The 24,057-nt window shown below is 30.5% G+C and overlaps 1 protein-coding gene across 1 annotated transcript in view; it reads left to right on the top strand.

Moving 5' to 3' along the window:
* The window catches only part of LOC113378870 (kinesin-like protein KIF13B), an 80,102-nt gene that overhangs the window by 2,296 nt on the left and 53,749 nt on the right, over nucleotides 1–24,057 (top strand). Inside the window, exons 2-6 of the mRNA XM_026619502.1 lie at nucleotides 16,366–16,453; nucleotides 19,185–19,348; nucleotides 20,052–20,206; nucleotides 22,581–22,694; nucleotides 23,620–23,867. Coding sequence (XP_026475287.1) covers nucleotides 16,366–16,453; nucleotides 19,185–19,348; nucleotides 20,052–20,206; nucleotides 22,581–22,694; nucleotides 23,620–23,867 — 769 coding nt within the window. The remainder of the gene's footprint in view (nucleotides 1–16,365; nucleotides 16,454–19,184; nucleotides 19,349–20,051; nucleotides 20,207–22,580; nucleotides 22,695–23,619; nucleotides 23,868–24,057) is intronic.

The following is a 24,057-nucleotide window of genomic DNA, read 5'->3' as shown; positions in this document are numbered from 1 at the left end:
GTTCATCCGTGCGCCCGAAAACGTGGACGAAAATCCATTTTTTTGAGTTATGCCAAAATGTTCAGAAACCTTCAAAACGTGAAGATATGCAAAACTTTTCATCTTCAAAGTTCATGATAAGTATTATTCGTGCTTTTATATTATTCTTTATTTGACTGTAATAGTGGAGACTGGGTACGGTTGTGCCACTTGATCAGCAATAATTTTATTAATTTACCAGTTAGTTGGGAGAAAAGTAAATTAATTTGCAATTTGTCTACGCGAAAATGCCGAAACGAAATGCTGCCCTTAAATACGATGGATTTGTTTTAATATCAAACATACAAAAAAGGGGCGAGTGTCACCACCGTCATCACCCCTTAGGGATGTTGTGACAGGCATAACAATAGGTATAAACAACAAAATAACTTTTATAGTCAGAGACGACTTTTATTGTCAGAAATTTGTTATACAACACAACATAATCATTTAAACATAGCTTATGAATTTATTATGACAATATATAACAAAACGTATTTTTTAAATCAAAGATAATAAAAAAAAATTGTAAAACTTTTTTTCTTAATTTAAATTTCCTTTTTTCCTTTCTTTTTCTCATTTTGTCTTAGTTAAGGGACACACCTAGTGTGATCACCTAAAAAAAGGCCATTTGTGGGAATTAGAAAAAAGAAAAACTATTGAATCCATCTATTTAACATTTTGAGGGTTCATTTATACATTTTTTGAGAATAAACAGTAAATTTTTTGAAATAAAATATTAAATATTTTTGAAATGACACGCTATCTCCGGCGGCGCCAAAAAAAAGGGCCTCCACTGCTGGAGTGATTGCAGTCTTCCCCGTTGATAAAACATTAAAAAGAAAAATCTCGTTAAACTGAAACATATTGTCTGTGCGATGACCCTCGGGCGAACAAAAAAATCAAAAATTGACAAAATAGCGGCATTTTGAACAAAAATGTTAAATTTTTCCCAAAATTTTGGTCGTTTTTGGCCTGCCAGAATTCGATTTTTGATCAGATCAAAAAAGTAGAGGGTCATCGTATGGAGAACTATATAGAGGAGATGCAAAATTTTGCAAAAAAATTTTGATAGCGATTGGATCATTTGTCTCCGAGTAATCACTCCTGCAAATTCGAAAAATGCTGTATCGAAAAAAAATCCGTTTAAAGATAAAATGATCGTTTTACTTATATACTATATATACTTTTTTAAATGGCTGTAACTCAAAAACTATTTAAGATATTGATTTAAAATTTTAGTATGCTATTTTTAAAGGTATAATCTATTGAAATATAAAAAAATTCTAAATTCTATTTTTTGGAAATTTTACACTAGGTGTGCTCCTTAAGTTAAAAAAAATCTGTTTATTCCGTAAAGGACAAGAAATACATGTCCAAATCATACCCAATGCACAGTTTTGGAGACAAATCATCATTATGATAGGTAATTATTTACTAACGTTCAACTAATAGCAAAATAATAAAGTATTGTATCTATCTGTATACAAGCAACATTTATTATTAAAAGAATTCAAACATGAAAACTTAATGTAATAATGGAAACTTGTTCAAACAAACATACTACATTTTTCTTTCCTTGGACCCTTTCTCAAAATCAGTATAACTTAGCTGTTATGACGACTATCACTACCGTATCCTGGCAAAACCGTACTCAGCTTTCCCTATTAATTTTTATATCTTTTATTTCAATCTATCGCGAGACAAAACTACCATAAATTTCATCCACGGTAAAAAATATATTAACAGTGATATGCTAAGTGTGAACTTTCAATTGAATATCTAATTTTGCAATTAGATTGGTTTTCATAATTAATTAAAGTGTATGACTATACAGTTGAAGTACGAAAAAAGAACGACGTGTTGTGGGGCATAATGTAAAACGTATAATGAATTGTCATAATAAGTATTTCACAAAACATGCGTGTATTCCTGAATCATGTATCGACAATTGTGCGAATTTTTACAGTTTCCTGTAACGAATATTTGGCTTTCTAAACACGGCTCTGAAAAAGTATTAACTTCCCGAAGGAGAAGTTTATGTTTTCATCAAAAAATACGATTCGCTAATTTTATGTTTTCTCGACGTTTCAAGCCATTCTGAATCGAATGAGATCAAATTTGGAAAATGTGTGTGTGTGCGTATGCACCAACAGATTCTTTGCCGTTAATCGCCGTTTTCTCAAAAACGGCTGGATCGATTTAAAAAATTTAAAAGCCATTGGATGTATCTCGATGAGGACTATTGTTTGTCAGTTTTGTGCGACGATCGGCCAAGCCGTTTCTTCGTAAATAGCAGAAAAATGAAAAGTTTTTCGTTCACGTTTTAGCCCGCAATTCTGAATCGATTTTGAAAATTCAAAAATCGTTCGAAAGATATTGGTTGGGAATCGACCTGACTAGTTTTTAGTAGAGATCGACCGGGTCGTTTTCTTGTAATAAGGTGTTAAAAAATTTTTTTCGTCGATTTTTATTATTATTTTTTTGACGGTATATACCACAGTCTTCTAGATCATACTAAAATATTACGGCACTACGACAACTCGTTTAGCTTTAAAAATTCGTCAAAGTTTGTAAAAACATTTGTCAAAATTAGAACTTTCATCGACGTTTGCTCAAAAATGCCTGAACCGATTACAAAAATTTAAAAACCATTTGATATATCTCGATGAGGATTATCGTTTCTCAGTTTTGTGCGACGATCGGCCGAGCCGTTTCTTTGTAATTTGGAAAAAAGTGTTAAATCTTTCGTCCACATTTAAGCTCATCCCACCGAACCGATTTTGAAAGATCAAAATCTGTTCGAAAGATATTAGTTGCGAATAATATTGATTAGTTTTAGGTGAAAATCTACCGAGCCGTTTTCTTGTAATTAACTGTTGAAAAAAAAATTTAAGCCGATTTTTATGGAACTTTTTTGGGCGATATATATCATGGTCTTATAGAACTTACTGAAATATTTCGGCCTTACGACAAGTAGTTTAATTTTAAAAAATCATCAAAGTTTTAGAAAATGAGTAGTTCTCATTTGTTGACATTTGTAAAAATTAAAATTAGATGATTTACCTGATATAACGATAATAAAAATTTCAATAATGTGTAATAAATCCACTTCGAATACTTTTAACTATTCATAAATTAATTTATCTATCATGAATTAAGTCGATTATTTACACAAATCGGGAAGTTCATGTAACTTGCGTCAAGGCAAAATACCAATACCAACTAGTTTTATATACAATCCATATTTTTAGGTATTGTATATAAAATGCTCTATTTTCATAAAGTATTTTTGTGATATCTGTTAATAGTTCATCGTAACTTGTAATGCGGATCACCCCAATCGTAAGAGAAATTTGTTCTTTAGGTTGTATGCAGGACAATAATTGGAATGTATAAAATCTTTGATAGTTTTATTTTATAACTTTTTATTACTTTCCGTAGGGTAAGTTATAGTAATCGCAAAAAAAATCGAAAGTGAATTTTTTTATATATCTTTACGTTTTAAAGGTTTCCGAATATTTTGGTATACCTTAGAAAAATTGGTGTATTCATGTGTGTGCGTGCGTATACAAATTTTCGTCGACGATTTTGGGAAGACGGATCAACCGATTTGAATCATTCAAAAATCATTCGATTCGTATTGATGGGGAGACGTGCTGATTTGGAAGAGACAAGTCCAATCGTTTAGAAGATACGAGACAAGAAGTTCAAAAAATGGCAAATCAGTTTTTGAGAAAATGATGATTGAATTTTTGGAAAGGCTGGTCTAACGATTTCAAAGATCCAATAAAAAAATGTTTTAAAAAAACTGCCATTTGGCGGTCAAAAATGATCATTAGACACATGCTTATCAAATTATCATATATTTTATAGAGATTTTAATAATAAGCACAATTTTTTTATATTTTCATGGTTACTGTGCCAATGTTTATGGTTGTCCGTTAGACTGGGTTGCGTCGCCAACGCGCTTCGATATTTCGTTTCTAAAAAAAACTCAAAATTTTCCAAAAATTACAGAATATAAAAAAATCAATTTTTTTCAAAAAATTCTAAACATACTAAAATATTATACATTACGGCCCTACAAGTCATTTGATTTTAAAAAATCGTCAAAGTTTTCAAAAATTAGTATCGTCGTTCGAAAAAAATTATTTTTTTTACAAAAAATTATAAAGCTTTAAAAAAAATCGGTACGAAAAATACAGCAACTTGATTTTATTATTGATATAGTTTTTTATCTTGAATTACATGTCAATTAACTTTTCTATTTTATATATCTAGCTACTTATTACTTTTTTCATGTTTTCCCAAGAACAACTAAAAGATATTTTAAGGTAATAGCTGGTATTGATGCGTTACATATAATATTAATGGTGTGGGCTGCTCGACGAAGGCCCCGTATGTCAGTATTTCTATAAAGCCCCATTCGTCACAGCTTTCTAAAAAGACGATAGGAAATACATATTAGAAACGGCTTGATTCTGCTTGTTCATTATTATTATTATTGCTATGTTTATTATTTTTCATTGTTACCTTTATTTTTATTTTCTGGTTTTATAATATAATTTAGATTTTGGCACCGCTACGGTCAAAATTGGCAGCACTGGTGTGACCTGATTTTTTTTACTATCGATCGGTGTAATCAAAAATACGACGTCAGCACGGAGACCTTTAAAAATAAAAAATAGAACTGTCTATATTGTCACTTCTTTATTCAAAAAAAAATTAATTTGTATAGTATGGAAACGAATAATTCACACTTGTGGGATATATTTGTATGGCTACTTATTTATACTTTAGCGAAACATATTATTTTTAACTTCCCGTAGGACAAGTTATAGTAATCGCAAAAGAATCGAAAATGAAAATTTTCATATATCTTTACGTTTTAGATGTTTCTGAATATTTTGGCATACCTTAGAAAAAATGGATGTGTGTGTGCGGATACAAATTTTCGTCGACGATTTCGGAAACACGGTGAAGCGATTTGAATAATTCGAAAAACATTCGATTCGTATTGATAAGGAGACGTGCTGATTAATTTTTGGCAAAGGCAGGTCCAGCCGTTCCGCAGATATGGGGCAAAAAGTGCCAAAAACGGTAACTCAGTTTTTAAGATAACGGAGCGTCCGATTTCTATAATTAAAAAAACATTTTATTTGTATTGACTAAATGAAGAACTGTTTAAATTTTGGTAAGGAAGGTGCAACGACTTCGGAGATATAGAGGAAAAAGTAAAAAAATGAGCCATCTGACGGTCAAAAATGATCATTAGACATATGCACGTCAAATTATCAGATATTTTATAGAGATTTTAACAATAAGTATAAATTTTGTTTACATTCCTATCGGTTCCGTACCAATGCTTATCCTTTAGACGGCGACGCGGCTCTTACGCGCTTCGATATTTCGTCTCTAACGAAGAGAACAATAAGCGGGTGAACTAAGGACATATGTCAAAAAAATAATTGAAAATATTGAATTGGATTTTTAGCAATTGAAATTCGTTTAATTAATTTACATTCATTCGGTCTGTAATAATTGAAATACATAACACCTCTCAGGAAGCTCTCGTTTGAGACCAAAGATATGGATTATTAATAAAGATTATTTTTTAATGTTTTGAATTATTTCTTATTTGTTATAATTGCCACAGATAAACACTGTACACACACGCATATGTGTGATAAAATTGAAAATATTTCGGGATGGGAGCAAAATGAAGTAAAAGCAAATTCTAGACGACGATAAAGTAGTAATTGCTCGGAAATGGCTAAATACGGTTTACGATGATCAGCATCCAGTTCGTACTTCGTAGGCGCGTTTACAATCTCTTTACCCGAATGAGCATTATATACTTTTTTGTAGTTGCGAATGATCATTCCAGCTTAAGTGTTATGATCATCGACAGCTGTTCTTCAAAATTTAATTATTGCTGATTTGATATTTATTATTATTATTTGCTCAAAAACATCAAATAAGAATTCAATTATTCAATTTAGTTATTTAAACCATTGGGTTTTTATTTATTAAGGCAATTGCTGTATTCGGTTGGATTTTTCATCATATCTGAAATTCGAATGCAAAGGGTATGGGCGTGTTTTTATATAGGATCGGTTTATTTAGATTTAGATTTATATAGAAATACCCCACCCTGGGGTAGTTTCGGATTTTATAGGTTTTTTTTCGAAAAAATGCGATATACCAATTTTCGACTCTCTAGTTCACCCATTTTCAGCTTTTCATGCATTAACAAGTAATTTTTTGACATGTTTTGTTATGAGCAACATAGACAAGATCAGTATGAATATAATCATATTTTTCGATATCTCTCATATTTCCGACAAAAAGTGAGTTTGAAGAAAGGAGCCACTTTCACATGTTTTCAATGATATCTCGGCCAGATGATGCTAGGGAGTTGAAATTTGGTTTCTAATATTTGTTCGAAAAGACCCATAAAATGGCATCAAAACCATTTAAATACCAGGAGGCCGATTGATTCTATATGAAAACACGTTCATATGCTTTTTGTCGACGATTTTATGAACACGGATCAAACAATTTGAATAATTCAAAAATTCGATTTGTATTGATAGGGAGACGTGCTGATTAATTTTTGGGAAAGTCAGGTCTAGCCGTTTCGAAGATATGGGGCAAAAAGTGCCAAAAATGATAATCCAGTTTTTGAGATATGGACCAACCGATTTGAATAATTCAAAAATATATCATTAATATTAACGAAATGAAGAACCAATAAAATTTGTGGAAAGGCAGGACTAACGGTGTCGGAGATTCTATAAAACATCAATGCCATTTGACAGTCAAAAATGATTATTAGACATATGCACATCAAATCAGATATTTCACAGAGATTTTAATGATAAGAACAAATTTTCTTTAAATTTCTATGGGTGCCGTACCAATATTTATCCGTCAGATGAGACGCGGCGCTTACGCGCTTTGATATTCGTCTCTACACAACTAACGCAGCACAATTGCTTTGAAAAAAAATTTAAAATTTCCAAATTATTTCAAATTATAAATGTCTTCTTTTTAATGAGCGTTTTCTTTATAAAATGATTTATAAGCATTAGCAAATGCAATCTGTGACTGGCTATGTTTAATTGGATAGATTTACAGGCTAAAATGACACTAAACTAGTGGGGTGTTTAGCATCGTGCATTAAGGCAAATTGCTGGAACTTCCCGTACCGTAACGAAATGTTCGAGGAATACTGAATGTTTTCAAATAGATTATTATAAATATTGTTACATTGTCTAATATTTATAAGAATTATATAAACTGAATTGCAAAGTTCAAATTATTTATTCAAAGTATATTGGAACTTTAGTCAGAATTAAAAATAAAATCTGGTTTATTTTTGATACAAAAAAAAAATTTGTAAAAAAATTATTTTGAAACAATTTTTTTTCCAAAATCAATAATTTTGTTAAAACAAGCAGAAAGTTTTTTGAATCATTCAAATCGGACGCTTAGTTTTCTCCAAAACTGCTATTTTTTAACATTTAGATCTGTATCTCCGAAATGGCTGGGCCTACCTTTGCCAAAAACTAATAATACTAATTACTAATTGAATGTTTTTTAGATCATTCAAATCGGTTGATCCGTGCTCCCGAAAACGTGACTGGAAAATTGTATCCATACATACATCCATTACAGTACACACACACACACACACATCCATTTTTTTCTGAGGTTTGCCAAAATGTTCAGAAACCTTCAAATGTAAAAATTTTCAATTTTCGATTTTTGGACGATTACAATAACTTACCTTATGTCAAGTTCAAAATTGTGGCTGCGTGGGAAAGCTTTTTGAGTACCGAAAAAATTAATAATTTCAAAATAAAGGTCGAATCAAATATACTTCTAATTGACAAATGGTTCTTGAATCCGCAATTATCCTCTTGATATCTCTAATTTACGAACACCACTATATAACTTGGCTCCATGACCCTTCTTCGAATTAAGTTTGAAAATCGTGTGCAGTACTTAAGAACAACGCATTAATTTGCCGATATCTGAATCTGATAGATCACCTACTACCGAATTCTTCTAACCTCGACATAATCGAAAACTGACGCAAAAATTCAAAATAGCGAAACTGTCATGGTGTATACTGATTATTTTGCTTCTTAAGCACGTTTATGATGGGGATGTGGCCCGTACATATGAAAAAGGGTGGCTCTTGGCAAAATATAAATATAGCTTGATAAATTGCTATAAGCTCTTAATCATATGTTGCACGTTTTCTTTGCCCTATCGATCCAGTTGATGGTGTGGTCAAAAGCATCACAGAAAAATAAGGTAAATATTCAGCTTTTTTAAAAATTGGCCCTATTGTTCTGAGCTTTTGCTTTTTTGGCATAGCCAGTACTTTATCTGTGAGGATGATCTGAATTTATTTTTGGCTAAAAATTCGTACTCCAGAAACTTTACTTTGTCTTGCTTGAAACCGCATTTCGACGGATTCACCGTTACTTTGTATTCTCGAAGCTTCTTACATACCGGTTTTGCCTGGTTTACCTCTGCTACTCAGATGTTACCATTATATATGAGCAGCAAAAGTCGTCCACGATCCGCTAAAAAGTTTGTGTTATGTTGCGCCTTTCAATTGTCATATAATGTGATTGTATGCTTTCACCTGGACCAACGCCGAAAATCTAATCTTACCGCGCAAGTCTTGCGCAAAATCGTGAATACGACGAACTTGATAATGGTTCTGTAGCAACCGCCCTCCTCAGCTTTTCGCAAGAGCCCCTGAATCCTTCTGTTCAATCGGTATCAACATACTGCTGACCATGCTGTATTAACCTGCATTGTCACTTGGAATTCTAGTTTCGTAATTTTCATTCATTTGATTATTTATTTCATTCATTTGTTTTGTGGTTTGGATGCGATGTAACAGATTTGATATAGTTTCGATATAACGTTGCATAGTAATATTACGCATACATGTAGCCCAATGAGGTTGCATTATGCCCTGAAATGTAGCTAACAATTTGAGGTAGATAATATATAGCTTGCAACATACCAATATAAGAAATAGTTTAAAAATTCTTGAAATGCTCGATTAAGCCCTAACGGCATGGAAGATAGCTCAAATTTCAATAATTTTCAACCTAATAGAATAATTTTCAACTAAATTTACTAATCTTTATAACAATTTAAAAATTGTTATTCAAATAATTTGCGATACAGCGCTTGTAGACCCATGCTATATGCATAAATAATGGGGTACTCGAAAAGTTCCCAGTTTTTCTTAGGATAGGATAGAGCAAAAAAAGTTTGAGTCAGGCCATGGCAATTCCGTATAAATATCAGCTATTTTGACATAAATAATATTTCATGTTATTTTATAATATTAAATTGATGAAATATTTTCTGTTATTTTAATAACAACTTACTTGAATGAAAAATAAAGATAGATGAATTTATTGCTTTTTCCTATATTAGGACTTATTGCACTTTCCTATCTACTTTTATATTTTGAATCAATGCCGTAAATATGACAACCATATATCATATGACAACTGTATCGTCATAAAGGATCGAACTATCGTTAACACGATAATAATTTATTTTATAAATATTTATTTTGTTGTTTATTTTAAAAGGAAATACGGAACTGTATGTAGTGTCTACGAATATGCGCAATCGGCTCCAGAATGAAGTTTCCTTGACACATATCGATGCCGTCGGCTTTAAGAGGGAGGATAGGGAGGAATGTTTCAAATATTTTGGCCCGCACTCTTGGCTGAATATACGCCACCATTTTTTTTTACTGAATTACTTTAAAAATGTATAGGAAAAAAATATAGATTGATATATGTATATGAATATGTTTCTGTATAGGTATTATTTTTCAAAATGATATACTACTATATATATATAACAGAATATACTATATATTTTAGCGCTGTTCACGGCATTAGGTATTGTGAAGATTGTTTATTAAAAAAAGGAAATTTAATCACATTAGCTCATAGAATTATGTGTATTCTGATTGCTGTATATATAAAGTATCCAAAAAAAATCGGAAATAGTTTTATGTTTGTGTCGGAAAAGTGACTCGAAACCATCAAATACTTTAAATAATAAGGCTAATTTGATTAGCACGTTGATTAGAATGCACATAAGAATAAAGTAACGTCATATGCGAGTAAATAGAATATTCATGGAATATTAGTACATTGATAACTTTTTTGTAGTTGGTATCACATCATGAATTAGTTTAAATTTTATAAAATATATGAAAACTGAGTGGAAAATGTTGAATTTATGTAATCTGGAATATGCATTGTGGTAAAGCTTAGAATTAATTCTAGTTCTAATTGCCACTTCTCTTTCCCAAGTACAAAGCGTATTTTCGTCTAATAGCTGACTAATCAATAACGGATAAAGCCGTTTAGAAAATTTAGGTTATTTAATCGGCATTCGTTGGGGGATAGTTTTACCGTAATTGCATTTTTTTACCATCTTCTAGACAATAGAAAATATTTATCGTATACCGACTTCATGCAAGTTATTGAATCGCAAAAAAATTAAAAAAAAACAATGCAACCTATTTTTTTATATTTGTGTGTCCAGTTTCTCTGATTCTTGTGTTCAACGAGATTTATGTAAAGAAGAGTATGTTTAGAGGCATGCAATTTTTTGGCGAAATTTGCATGTTATCAAATAAATGATTTAAATCATACATAAAGCTTCTTCGTTGCTAAAAACTTGGTATTCCAACCATAAGTTCCGGATGTATTGGGTTGTTCGGAAAGTAACTTAATTTTTTATAGTCATTTCGGCAAGCCATTTTCCCATAATAAACAAATACTTTATTAAATTATATATTGGCCGTTTTGATCCAACATCTTTTGTCATATTTCTGGTGGTAGCGTAATTCCGGGATAATAAATTTTTTGGTTGTTATTGGCAAAAAAATGAACAAAGTGCTTTTTGACTTCCTCTTTTGAGATACAGGTTTTACCGCCTAAAAATTTTTTTCAGGCGTTAACAAATTATAGTATATACTCTGATGATGCCAGGACTGGAGAAGATGATGGGTAGCTGTACAAGCTTTTGGCAATTGACTAAAATTATGTGAGGTCGCGCGTCGTCTTGATAAAATACTGTACTTTGCTTGCTGGTTAATTCTGCTCTTTCTAATTGAAGTCCATCATGTAGTTCACTCAGCCGATGACATTAGGCATCCGAATTAACCGTTATATTATCCTGGAACAGCTGAAAAGCAAACAACTCCTTTGAAATCTCATCAAAAATACTGCATCACATTTTTTTCTGGCGTATATCAGCTTTACAACTTTTTTGAGCAGGTTCATCTTTTTCGTTCCACGAGCAATTGCATATTTCGTATTCTACACAACCCGTTTTACATTCCTAGTGACAATTTGCTTAAAAAAACTGATCATTTTCATGACATTTCAGAGGCGAATCACAGGCGTCAATGCGACGACACAGTTTTTTTCTCTCTATGAGAACCATACATTGAGCTTCGAGCGAAATCCCAGACCCTTTAAGTGGTCATGAACTGTTGAATTTGATAAATTTAAACACAATGGGATGTCACGTGTTGTTATTCGCCGGTTTGCATCAACTATTCTTTTTGAACGTGGTGGATCTTCGACATCAAAACAAAATTTAACAAACCAGTTCAGTTTATAGTTGACAGGTTGACACTGTCGTACTATCAACGTGTCTTTTCCATACACATCGGTCAATTTCATTTTGGCTTGAACATTATTTTTACCTTTTCAAAAGGAATAACTGTGAAAAGGATCCGCTCTTTCGGGAAAAAAATAAGATACTGATTTTTAAAGCGCATAATTTTATATGGAATAAATACTTGGAGTCAAACAACTAAAGCTAACTTAAATGATATACAGAGAATAGCAAACAAAGCCATAAAAATATCATATAATTTTCCGCACTGAACACCCACCAAATACTTACAAACAGAAACTAATATTCATTCACTAAACAACATAATTAAAATAGAGAAACGTAAATTGATACACAAAATGAAATATAACATAATTAACCCTCCGTCGGTCGGCGTGGTCTGGCCAGACTTTTTTCGACTTCAATTAAAAAAAAAATACTTCTAGTAATCCTATCGACTTGAAATTTCTTGACTTTTCCTAAAATTTCATTAGCTGACGATCAATGAAAAAATCAGGACGAAAAAATGTACAGAAGGATAATTATAAGGATATTAACTTTTTTATACTTCGAACGGTCGGAAAGGTCTGTCTAGACCACCCATACATTTTGTATGAAATATACGCTTTTTGATATATGTAAACCAGTATTTTGTCTTTTTTCGTGGTATTTTCTATTCAAACTGCGTTGTTTATATTCTGTGCTATGTGTTCTAACATGAATGTTAGTATTTTCATGACGAGAGTTCCTTGAAAACCTACCAAACTTATTGGTAATCGCAAACACTGAAAATCGGATGAATAATGCACATTATCAACAATTTTTCTACCCGTACTGCGTTCGAAATTTTTTTGGCAAACCTGTAGTGAAATTATATTTTCACTTTGAGTTTTACAGCTCATTTCAAATGCGACGCACCTCATTTTGTTTTCATTTGAATTTCACATTCATTTCAAAGGCGCCGAAAATTATTTTTCATTGATTTAAAACAGAAAAATTAACAAAAAAAAGTAATGATTTTTTTATATTTGTTGATTTTTTTTATATAATCGTTAATATATAAGACACCAAAAACTCATTTATCCCATATAAATGCATGTAAAATGAATGGTGGTCCAGCCAGACCTTTCCGACCGTTCGAAGGTGAAAAAGTATCCGACCGACGGAGGGTTAAAACAAGTACAATAGACATAAATCAAGATATACACGAACACTACACTAGACAATACGAAAATTTTTATATTGAACATAATAGAAAAAAAAACTTAAGAGGATATGTGATATGGAGCGCAAGGAAAATATTTAATGAACTGCCAATCGATATTAAGAATACCAATGACGACAATAATTTCAAAAGGAAAATAAAGAAATATTATAAAGAAATTGAATATTGAACAGATATTTAAAGATATTTTAAATATAATAAATATTATATTATTGTATATTGAAATAGACAAATTATATGTATATATAAATAATGAAAATTGATTCATAATCTCACATGCCAGACACCCCTGTCCGAGATATGATAATAATATATGTAAAAATAAATTTAAAAAAAAATGTCGAAAATCCTGCTTATTTTTTCCGTTTTTAAAGTGGCACTATTCAAAAATCACTGTGTATAATTGATTAGAAATTTCAAACCATGTAATAATTATAGAGCTTGAGTGAGATGCCAGGTTCAATAAATTACAATTTAATCCTCAGTGGTAAAAAAGTGAAGTGGCTTTCCGAACAACCTTATATATGCGAATGTATATAAGAAAAAACTTAATAATAATCTCATCATCAGAAATAGAATGGTCAACCGCAGAATTGCGTTTCTCAAAAAATTTCAAAATGGTAAAAAATCGAAAGGTTAAAAAAGTTCAAGTTTTTAAATTATAGTACGGAAAGTCCTAGCAATTTGCCTCAAGGCACGATGCCATGCACCACTAGCCTAGGTTCATCTAGTAATATTTCGTTATCTACAGACACCGTAGTAGATTCCAATGTAGAATGTAAACTATCAAAATAAAGATATAAAGCTCAAAAAGCTAGAAAGCTTTAGTTCTAAAGAAGCGATCTCCATCGTCTGTGTATCTCTACTTTATGAGACCTTCTGATCGTTTTTGCATACATAAAAAAATTGATGTGTGTGTAGTGTGTTTGACATACAATTATTTAGACCACGACATCAATGTGGGTTTTGACTAATTCAAAAAGCGTTAATTCGTACTAACCGTGAATGGGCTATTTATTTTGTAAAAGGTCGTTAGTGGTCATGTGACATATGCACATCAATTTTTTTTTGATTTCCGTACTAATATTGAACATTTTCTAACTTCTCTTCTTCTTAAAACAAAGGATTTTAACTTTTCTCTGAAAGTTTTTTGTGAGGAATTTACTTTTTGTTGGAAACTTTTGGTTTTGTTGTATATATTTGACCGCGAGTTCTCATAACGCATTTTTTAAAAAAAAAAATACAAACCTTTAATTTATATTGTAAGATTTATTTTGTACATTTTTTTCAAACTTGTAATACATAAATATATTACGTATATTTATGAAAGAAACAGAACAAAAAATTCAACTTTGTTTTGTATGTTTTTTTAGTTGTACATATTTGAAGTTCTATCAATGCATGATGCCATATATCCATGTATGTATATAGAATAAAAATTTATTAAAATTCAATAGTTACAATTTAAGTCATTTATATATAATTATCATATACGAGAGTGGGTTGAAAAGTTACCGACCTCACAATGATACAAGATTTTTTTTCTTATTTTATTTATTTATATTTCTACCTAGTCTCCTTATAATGTCTAGCGATGCTCTCATCTCTGTAACCCATTCAAATAGTACATGGCAATTTTCTTTGCAAAAATTGTGCACTATGGTTTAATCCCTTCTCTAAAAGTTGGCCCTTTTCCGCGATTTGTGCCTTTTTACCGTCATGTAATGAAACGTAGCATGTTCATGTAATGTCTTTTTCTTTTTGAAGATAATCGATTAAAATAGCTTCACGACTATCCCAAAAAACAGTTTTTGGGTTATCGGTTTTTGTTCTTCTTGGACCAGTTTCTTGATTTTGTTTCGGGCGTATAATGATGTATACAAGTTTTATCTACAGTAACTAATCAGCGCCAAAACTCAGATTTATTACGTCTAAAGTGTGCTGGAAATGGTGATTTGAACATGTTTTTGATCTACCGAGAGCAAACGCGGCACGCATCGGCCGGACGGCTTTCTCTTGTATGACTCTTTTTTTAATATGTGTCAAACAAATTTTTTTTAACATATTCATAACTTCTTTTATCCATCTCACTCTGATTTGGCGGTCGTCTAACATCATTTCGTAAACTTTAGTAATGTTGTCGTCAGAAATGTAAGTTTTTGGTCGTCCCAAACGATCATCGTCTCCCAAGCTCTTACGGCCACGTTTGAACTCATTGTGAGCTCCTTAAATTTCACCGTGGTAAATGATCATGTAGAACTATAGAGTCCCCACGCTCAGAGTTCAACTCATTTTTAATTTGCTTAGGCGTATTACCTTCAAAAACAAATGTTTAATAACAGCTTGACACTAAATTTTCTCCATTTTCACAAACACTTGTACTTGCTCAAACAGCTGCCAATTGAAAACTGCGCGTTCAAAATGGACGAAATTTTGGTGAGTAACTGTTAAAAGTTAACAACTAGCGTTTATTGACGAGTGGCGTCATTTTCGTGTTGAGGTCGAAAACTTTTCAAACCACCCTCGTACGTATATTTATGTATACGTATATATATATACATATATATACGTAAACGACGAATGGGCTGCTAGTTACTTTGAAATATATATATATATATATATATATATATATATATATATATATATATATATGAGTAAGTTCTTGTGGGGCGATACATCAAAGAATAAAAAGCAAAGATTTATAAATTAATCTTTAATTCCAAACGTTTCGACATTCAATTTAATGTCATCATCAGTGGATATTACGTTGGAAGGTTACATTTAGAGAAGTGTACACAACACTAGAAATTAGCACTAACATTTATACAACTTACGAACTTACTCATATATCTCAACATCAAAATTAACAACTAAATCACACACACACATATATATATATATATATATATATATATATATATATATATATATATTTACAAAATAATTGCAGCTAAATCGCAAAAAAAATTATAATAAAAAAAAATCTATTCTGCACGTTTTGTACACAAAGTAAGTGTCTCGAATATGCTTTCAAGTTAAACAGACAAATGTCGATATATGTATGTGTATATAGATATATATTCAGGGTGTCTCACACCTTGACATCAACCCGAGACTGGGTCATATAATTAAGAATAGATAGTATTAGATTTGAGGTAAAAAGGGCCAGGAAACGATAGAAATTATAAGATTTCAATGAATGACGATTTTATTGTTTTGTTTATTTTTCTTTTTTTTTATTTGACCCGTAGTTTTAACTTAGATTCATGTTCAGCAGTAAATACTATATTAGACAATTATTTTATGGACCTGTGTTATTAACATTTTATTGAGTTTATAAGTGAAAACTACATTTCTGTTCAAAGTTGTTTATCATATATCCAGATATATTTAGGAATAATTTTCTAATGTTGGGTGTAATATTTCAGAATTAGAACTTGGGACGCAATGTGTTGTAACTGTAGAAGAGCGGCAGACAATCTTGCATCACCCGTCGGCACTCGACAAAATAGACAGGTATGACATTTCATCTTTGAATTGTACTACTATATGTTTTATTGTGTATTTAGGCAAAAAGATATAATCTATTTGTATAAAATGTGTATTGGTATTAAATCACGGCCTCTATGTTCTAGATATATTTTGTTAGACTTATCTTTTATTTGATAGACAAGGTGTTAAATATAAGGTGACCAAATTTTTTTAAGTCAAAACCGAGATGGCAATTTTTTGTTATACTAACCCGCGACGGGACCAAGGGGGGGGGGGGTGTTTTGAATTAAACTTGAATTTGATTTTAAAATAACATATTCTATTAAAGTACACAAAACGTTTTTTTTAATGAATCAAGTTTTTAATCAGGACAACGGGCCTTTAGTAAGAACCTTATATTTGGTTATATATTCTTCTTATATTCGGTTGTATATTTTACCTGTGATGTTATATCTCATATTCTTCAATCTATAGGTTTTTCCCTTTTCAGCCTTGAATAATTTCTGTACAATTTTCTTCATAAATAACTTAAAAAAATAGCACTTCTTCGTTCGTTTTCATAATTTTTATTAATTTTCGTAAAATTGAGAATAAAAGTTCGAATTTCTTAATGTGAGATGATATTTTAATCCGCCTTTGGAATTCTGTATTTTGCATCTTGTTCATAACCTATTATTTCATATAAGCATACTCGTTCTCTCGTAATTTTATTACCAAGTAATTTCAAAGATTCAATTTAAACCTACATTTCTCGATATTCCGGGACAATCCGGGACAAAAGATTCAAATTCGGGACAAATTTTGCGTATAGAAAAACACGGGACACAAGGTGGAAATCCTTAGTTAAATAGCTAATAAGTACCTACAAGGATAATGCGATATTTTCTGACATAGGTTATCAATAATGATTCTTGCTTATGCATATAAAACATCAATTGACCAAATTATTAATTGAATTATCATCCCATTCGTAGAAGAACAATATCTATTCTCTTGAGGAAGAATCTTAATCTATCCCAACGTTTCGAGAGATTATATTAAAATATTAATAATTAAGGCATTATATTAAAATGCAGAAATTGTCATTATCTGAAAAGCATTTTACTGACAAAAGTTACTTATTATTTTGTTACATAACTTTTACAAAGCACGTTGTCTCCGATATAATAATTAATTGAATGAGATTGAGCAACGCTTTATTGAACCGTAGTGAATTTGACATGTGCTTTGCCCCTATAGTAGCAGGCAAGTCTACTCTAATAATTGCGAAAACGTAACACGTTCTATCCGACGTATTTTTTACATGTCCCTGTTTCTGTATAATCCGCGTGCTTGTGAATTGTATTTTGTTATTATCAGTTATAATTTACTTCATTATATTTGCAAGTATCAGCAAATTATCTTTAATTTAAAAATTTAATCATAAAATTATAAAAAAATATTTATGAAATAATAATCGTTTGTAGAACAGAGGTCACCAAATGATTAACAATGCTCGCGGACGGGAGGCTCGCTCCGGGTAGAATGTGCTAAAATATTTGTTGTAGATTTTAATAACGGACATTTTTAATTGAATCTACCAAGTGTGATAGGAGAGACTGGGTTACCAATAATTTTGTTAATTTACCTGTTAGCTGCAAGAAAAGTAAATTTAATGGTAATTTGAATATTTTTCTACGTGGAACTACTGAAATACTGTCCCTAAACACGAGTCATAAAATTAAATCATACCAGAAAACAGCGAGTGGCACAACTGTCGACACCCCCAGTACGGTTGTGACAGACATAAAAAAGTTTAAAAAACAATAGCTATAATTACCACAATGGTTCATAACGTCTTTTATTGTCAAAACAAAGCTTATCAATATAATATGTAACAAAACATATGTTTTAAACCAGAAATATTTGTGAATATTTTTGTTTTCTTGTATTAAATTTTCTTTTTGTTAGTTAAATTAGATTTTCTTCATCTGTTTAAATTTCACCCAAAAAGGACAAGAAATACATGTCACAACATATGTGTATGTCACATAAAACGAAACTAATTGCCGGTAATTAATTACTAATCTTCAACTTACAGCAAAATAACAAAGAAAGATATCTATCTATATCTTATTTTTGACTCTAAGCAATGCGGTCTACAGATCATCTTAATGTAGAGTGCTGACTAAATGCAATAGTGGAAACTTCAAGCAAACATATTTTATCTTTTTCACTCTGGACCCTATCTCATCTGAACATATTTACATTTCTTAAGATGCCGTTATCGTTTTTTTTGCGGAAAGCATTCGGATAATTGTATTTCTGTGAAATTGTAGTTTGTTGTCGTATGGTGTTATCGTATTTGGTATCATATTTCTTCTAAATTTTGATTACATGAATCGTCGCAGGATTATTAAACAGATTAACCGTCACTATAAAAGCGTCTGGAGAATCAATTCGAAAAATTACAAGTTAGATAATTAAATTTCAATGTTTTGTTCGTTGTTTTTTAGAGTCATCAGGTGTTTTTGCTTCAATATCGGTTTACCAAATGATGATCAAATAAATATTTTTTTATACAAATATAAACTGTACCTTGTGTCTGAACATGCCGCAAATATGATTAATTTGTTAGTTTCTAGTATCATCGTTCATTATATGTCATTTCCAGAAGTTAAGTTTTGAAGCTACTATTATTTTTTTAATAATGTTAAACAGAAGTAAGATTTATTTTAAGTTTTTAATGATTTGTTAATTTGACTTTTATTACCAGGAAACAACCAAAGACGTTTGCTTTCGACCACTGTTTTGCTTCTTTGGATCCGTCGGCGCCCAACTTTGCGTCACAAGACCATGTATTCGACTGTCTCGGACGCGACATTCTGGACAATGCCTTCCAAGGATACAATGCATGCATTTTCGCCTACGGACAGACGGGTACGATATTTATTCAAAATTTATATTAACCCTTTCCACTCGCGAATTTCAGAATTAACGTATTTTGCCGCCGGCGGCATCCGAGTAGAAAAAGGGTTTTTTTTAAGGTAAGTTTTCGGGACAATTGCTTAAAAAATATTAATTTGTTTTGACAGTGCAAACATACATTTATTATTGCCAAAATCGAGAACGCTTTTTGGGGTTACGCACAGAAAACTATTGTTTGTCGACTAAAAATGTGTTTTTATCATATATGTACTTATAATAAAATTATAAAGTTTTTTGTATGAATTACCTTACCTGATAATATGGATAAAATTGAAATGAAGTAATAAGAGCAAAAAATTTCGAATTTTGTTCAAACTTATTATATTTTATAAATTCAGCCTATAAATTTATCAAAGTGCTTTATGTTCTGAAGCAGATAAAGATCAAGTTTATGTTAATTATTCTATTGCCATACTTTCCTTAAATCGTATATTTTTATTATAGAAACTGATAATTGATAATATATTATCAATTGCAGTACGATTTTTTAAAATGTGCTTTTACTATTATACCCTTTTATCACGCATATACAATTTTAAATATTAGTAAGTACAGATATTTTTTAAAGACCTGGAATGATTAATTTTATCTCTCAATTGCTATTCGAAATAAGTATTTTGTACTATAATTAATAATTCATACGACTGTTTTTCAGGGTCGGGAAAGTCCTATACAATGATGGGCGGTCAAGATTGCAAAGGAATAATACCTAAGCTTTGCGATACATTGTTTGCAATTATTGCTGCACAACAAACTCCAGAACTATCCTATAAAGTTGAAGTGTCTTATATGGAAATATACAACGAGAAGGTTAGAATGAGTCTTCAATAAATTTAATTTTTATTGTTGATAATCATAATCTAAATAAATTAGGAGAAATTTTAACACTTGTGAATTTATTTTATTTACACATTATAATTTATTATATCAGTTTTATTATATATTGTGATTGACGAATAAGTAATAACCACAATTAACGGGTTTCAAATATCTAACATGTATTTGGTATAATATTATGCTGAATTGCTTTGAAATTTTCATACGTGTATTTCATTATGCGAGTGCAACAAGTGAGACAAAGTATCAATACTAGCATGAACTCAGAGTCTGAATCATCTCGCACTTTCTAAATCAAAGCATATATTTTTATTATTTAGACCATATTGGAAACTACTATATTATATATCGATGTGCTAATAGCATTTCATGTTTTAAAGTGCAGTTTCTTTAAATTACATCATAAAGCATATTATACCAGAGCGGAAACATGATAATTCACAAACGTAAAGTTAAATTCGATCATATGCGAGAGTGCTAAATCAACCAAAATGTTCAATATAAATTTAAAATCACAGATGTATTTTTACTATAAATTTTATGTAAGAATATTTTAAATTATCAGTGGCTATTGTTTCTTTCTTTACCGTTTGTATGAAAAAAATACGCCTTTAATAACTTGCTTAGCGAGTGTACACAAACTGTACTTATCTATTAAAAATGACCTATCATTATTAAATTTGTTGAAAAATACGTCATATTCCTTATTAGACTCAGTTTTTGTATATCCTAATTATTTTATGGTAAATTTTGTAATTTTTGCTAGGCAATTTGTTAAACTTCTTCAGTTGAGACTTGTACGCAGCAAGCGCATTAGCAATTTGCTCATACAGAAAGCGCAAAACTTATTTGCTGCTTTTAAACCATAATTAAAATTTTTTATTTAATAAATGTCACGTTCTCGGTGCCTTAAAGCACCTTTTTCTCGAGGTAGTCAATTTAACTTATTTAAAAAAAAATCATTTCGGTTTCGACATCTTGCTTTTCAAGCAATTCCATAATGTCACACGATTCTATCTGTTCGATTTGAAGCCATTCTGAAAAACAGCGATCGCAGCAAAGTCAGCCTATGTCATAGTCCTCGGCGATATCATTTAACAACATTTAGGCAAAATTGTAATAAGATCTATTTCACTTTTTCATTAGTCTATTTGCAAAGGATACTTATTGGAATTCAAATGGGTTGGATACCTATTGAAACCCTTTCGTTACTATGTATGTGAATAAAAAAAATTTAGCCGTCAATATAAGAATTTGATCGTCCTTTTTTAGCGAATAAAGAAAATACAAATAAGGATTCTCTACTATATATAATTAATTCGACTTATCAAGGTTGTCGAATGTCCCGTTTTTAAAGATTCAAAATGAAAACTAGATGTGATATTTGGCTTAAAGCTAGTTACTTAAACTTTCCGATATGAGTAAATAATTGATTTAAGTAATAAGAATTAATGTTTAGCCACTTTTAAAATTGTCACTATAGAATTTGAAGTTTTGCAACGGTCCATTATTCTATATTTTAATAAATATTTATACCTATCCACTTTTAGACTTATAATGTCCGGGGTGTTTTAACTTTTTTATAATGCAATCTCTTTTAGAATCATAAAGTCTTTGAATTTTTGAAATCAGTTCGGTGCAGTTGTTCTTGAGAAAAAGTTGACGATATATATTTACTACAGAAGTAAAAAAATGCTAATGCTTTGAGTTATATGTGTGCCTGGCTTTGTATGTTTATTGAAAGACTTTCCTTCTCACGCAGTCAAATAATATATACTTGTAACAATATATAGCTGAATGTACTTTGTATAGTTTGCTATGAAAAAAAAATAAAAATAATAATAATCTTATAATACATACGCAAGAGTCAAATAAAAAAAATCAATTTAGGAAAATTAATATTAATATAATATTATTATAATGAATTAGTTATATATATATACCATCATCATTATTATTTATTTATCAGAAAATAGAAACTGTTGTATGCTAGTTTTGTTATAAAATGTTTGATTTCTATTGTATGTTATGACATTTATTGCATTATGAATGCTTATTATTGTTATAATTAATTATAATTAAATGAAATAAATACTAAAAGCCATTTGTTGAATATCATCGATATATATCTTTTGGCTGTTCCACTTAATGACGGTCTCGACGAAGCCGAATCATATGGTTAGATAAAGCTTTTTTACAACTGCTTTAGTTTTTTTCACTTGGTGTTACTGCCTGAATCAACATAACTCATCAAAATATATATCAACAGCCAATATATATATATATATATATATATATATATATATATATATATATATAAAAGATCAATTACTTGTTATTGTTGTAGGTGCACGATCTACTAGATCCTCAGACGAATAAACAATCATTAAAGGTCAGAGAGCACAATGTGATGGGACCCTATGTTGATGGTCTCTCACAACTAGCTGTCACGTCGTTTGAGGTAAATTTAACAATAATTACAGTATTTATGTGCATCGTAACATTGACGATAAAAATGTAACAATATTAATTTTGATGCTTATATTCCCAGTGAACAATTTTATATTGCCGTTAGGTTGCGGTTATATAAAAATGTTACCTAGTTATATAACGGCAACCTCACCATCCCTAACAAATTCTGTTACCAGGAGATTACTATTTCCTACTCTGTTAAGTAATGTGTTATATTAAGTTGCGGTAACTTACGGCAATGTACCTGATACTACGGAAAGTTAAAAATTAGACCAATCGAATTCTCATTCAAATATAAAATTGTGGAAAAAAATCTAACAAAACGTTGCACATTTATTACATTAGGTAACAATTGTATATAACTTTGTAACTTCCAATATATATTGCGCGTATATTACACTTAGTTAACATTTGTTATAAAGCTTTGTAACATAAAAAGTTACATTACGGCAACAGTAGTGTTTACTGGGTTCTTATAAGCTGATATATTGCGATGCTTAATAGGATATTTTCTCAGTGACGCCTCTAATATAGGTCAACACAACAAACAATCACGAAAGATACGGGCGCTATTTTTCATCTTAACAATTAGATGTAACAGAACCGGATTTTTGTTAAGATTTTTATTTATATGTTTAACACAGCAACGTGTGATCAGGTACAGCTAGTTAGAAATAAATATTTATATGATAAAAAATATAGACTGGAAGCAACAGGTGTTGTTATTACAACTGTTTTCACTATTTGATACTATGAATATTTATAGTATTTTTTCAAAAGATAAAATGTTGTTCAAAAGTGTGGAATCCGGCTGATATTTAAATAGTTATTCGAAAAATAATTCTATTTTTCTTTAAATTCAAAATCGGAATACATGGATTCGAAATGATATTTTATAGCTGATATTTTTTTAGGATATCAATAACTTGATGACAGAAGGCAACAAATCTCGAACAGTAGCCGCTACCAACATGAACAGTGAGTCGTCTCGTTCTCATGCTGTATTTTCTGTGGTTTTGACACAGACGCTTACCGATACTGCGTCTGGGGTCAGCGGCGAAAAGGTATCCAGGATGAGCTTAGTTGATTTAGCTGGCAGTGAACGTGCCGTTAAAACAGGCGCTGTAGGCGACAGATTGAAAGAAGGCAGTAACATTAATAAGTAAGTTGTTAATTATTTTGCTTGTATTCTAACTTGTTAGTTAAACTGCATTATTTGCTATATCCATATTGATATTAAATTTTACTTGATTTCAATATGTAACATGAATATAAATTTTGATAAATTAAAAAAGAAGTAATAAACATAAATATAAACATTTAAAAAAATCAAGGAGTTAATTTTGTGGCAA

Source organism: Ctenocephalides felis, unplaced genomic scaffold, assembly GCF_003426905.1.
Source record: "Ctenocephalides felis isolate EL2017-DRISC unplaced genomic scaffold, ASM342690v1 CF-g0.4_SCAFFOLD_01886, whole genome shotgun sequence".
Taxonomy (NCBI): domain Eukaryota; kingdom Metazoa; phylum Arthropoda; class Insecta; order Siphonaptera; family Pulicidae; genus Ctenocephalides; species Ctenocephalides felis.
This window is presented reverse-complemented; position numbering and strand designations above follow the sequence as displayed.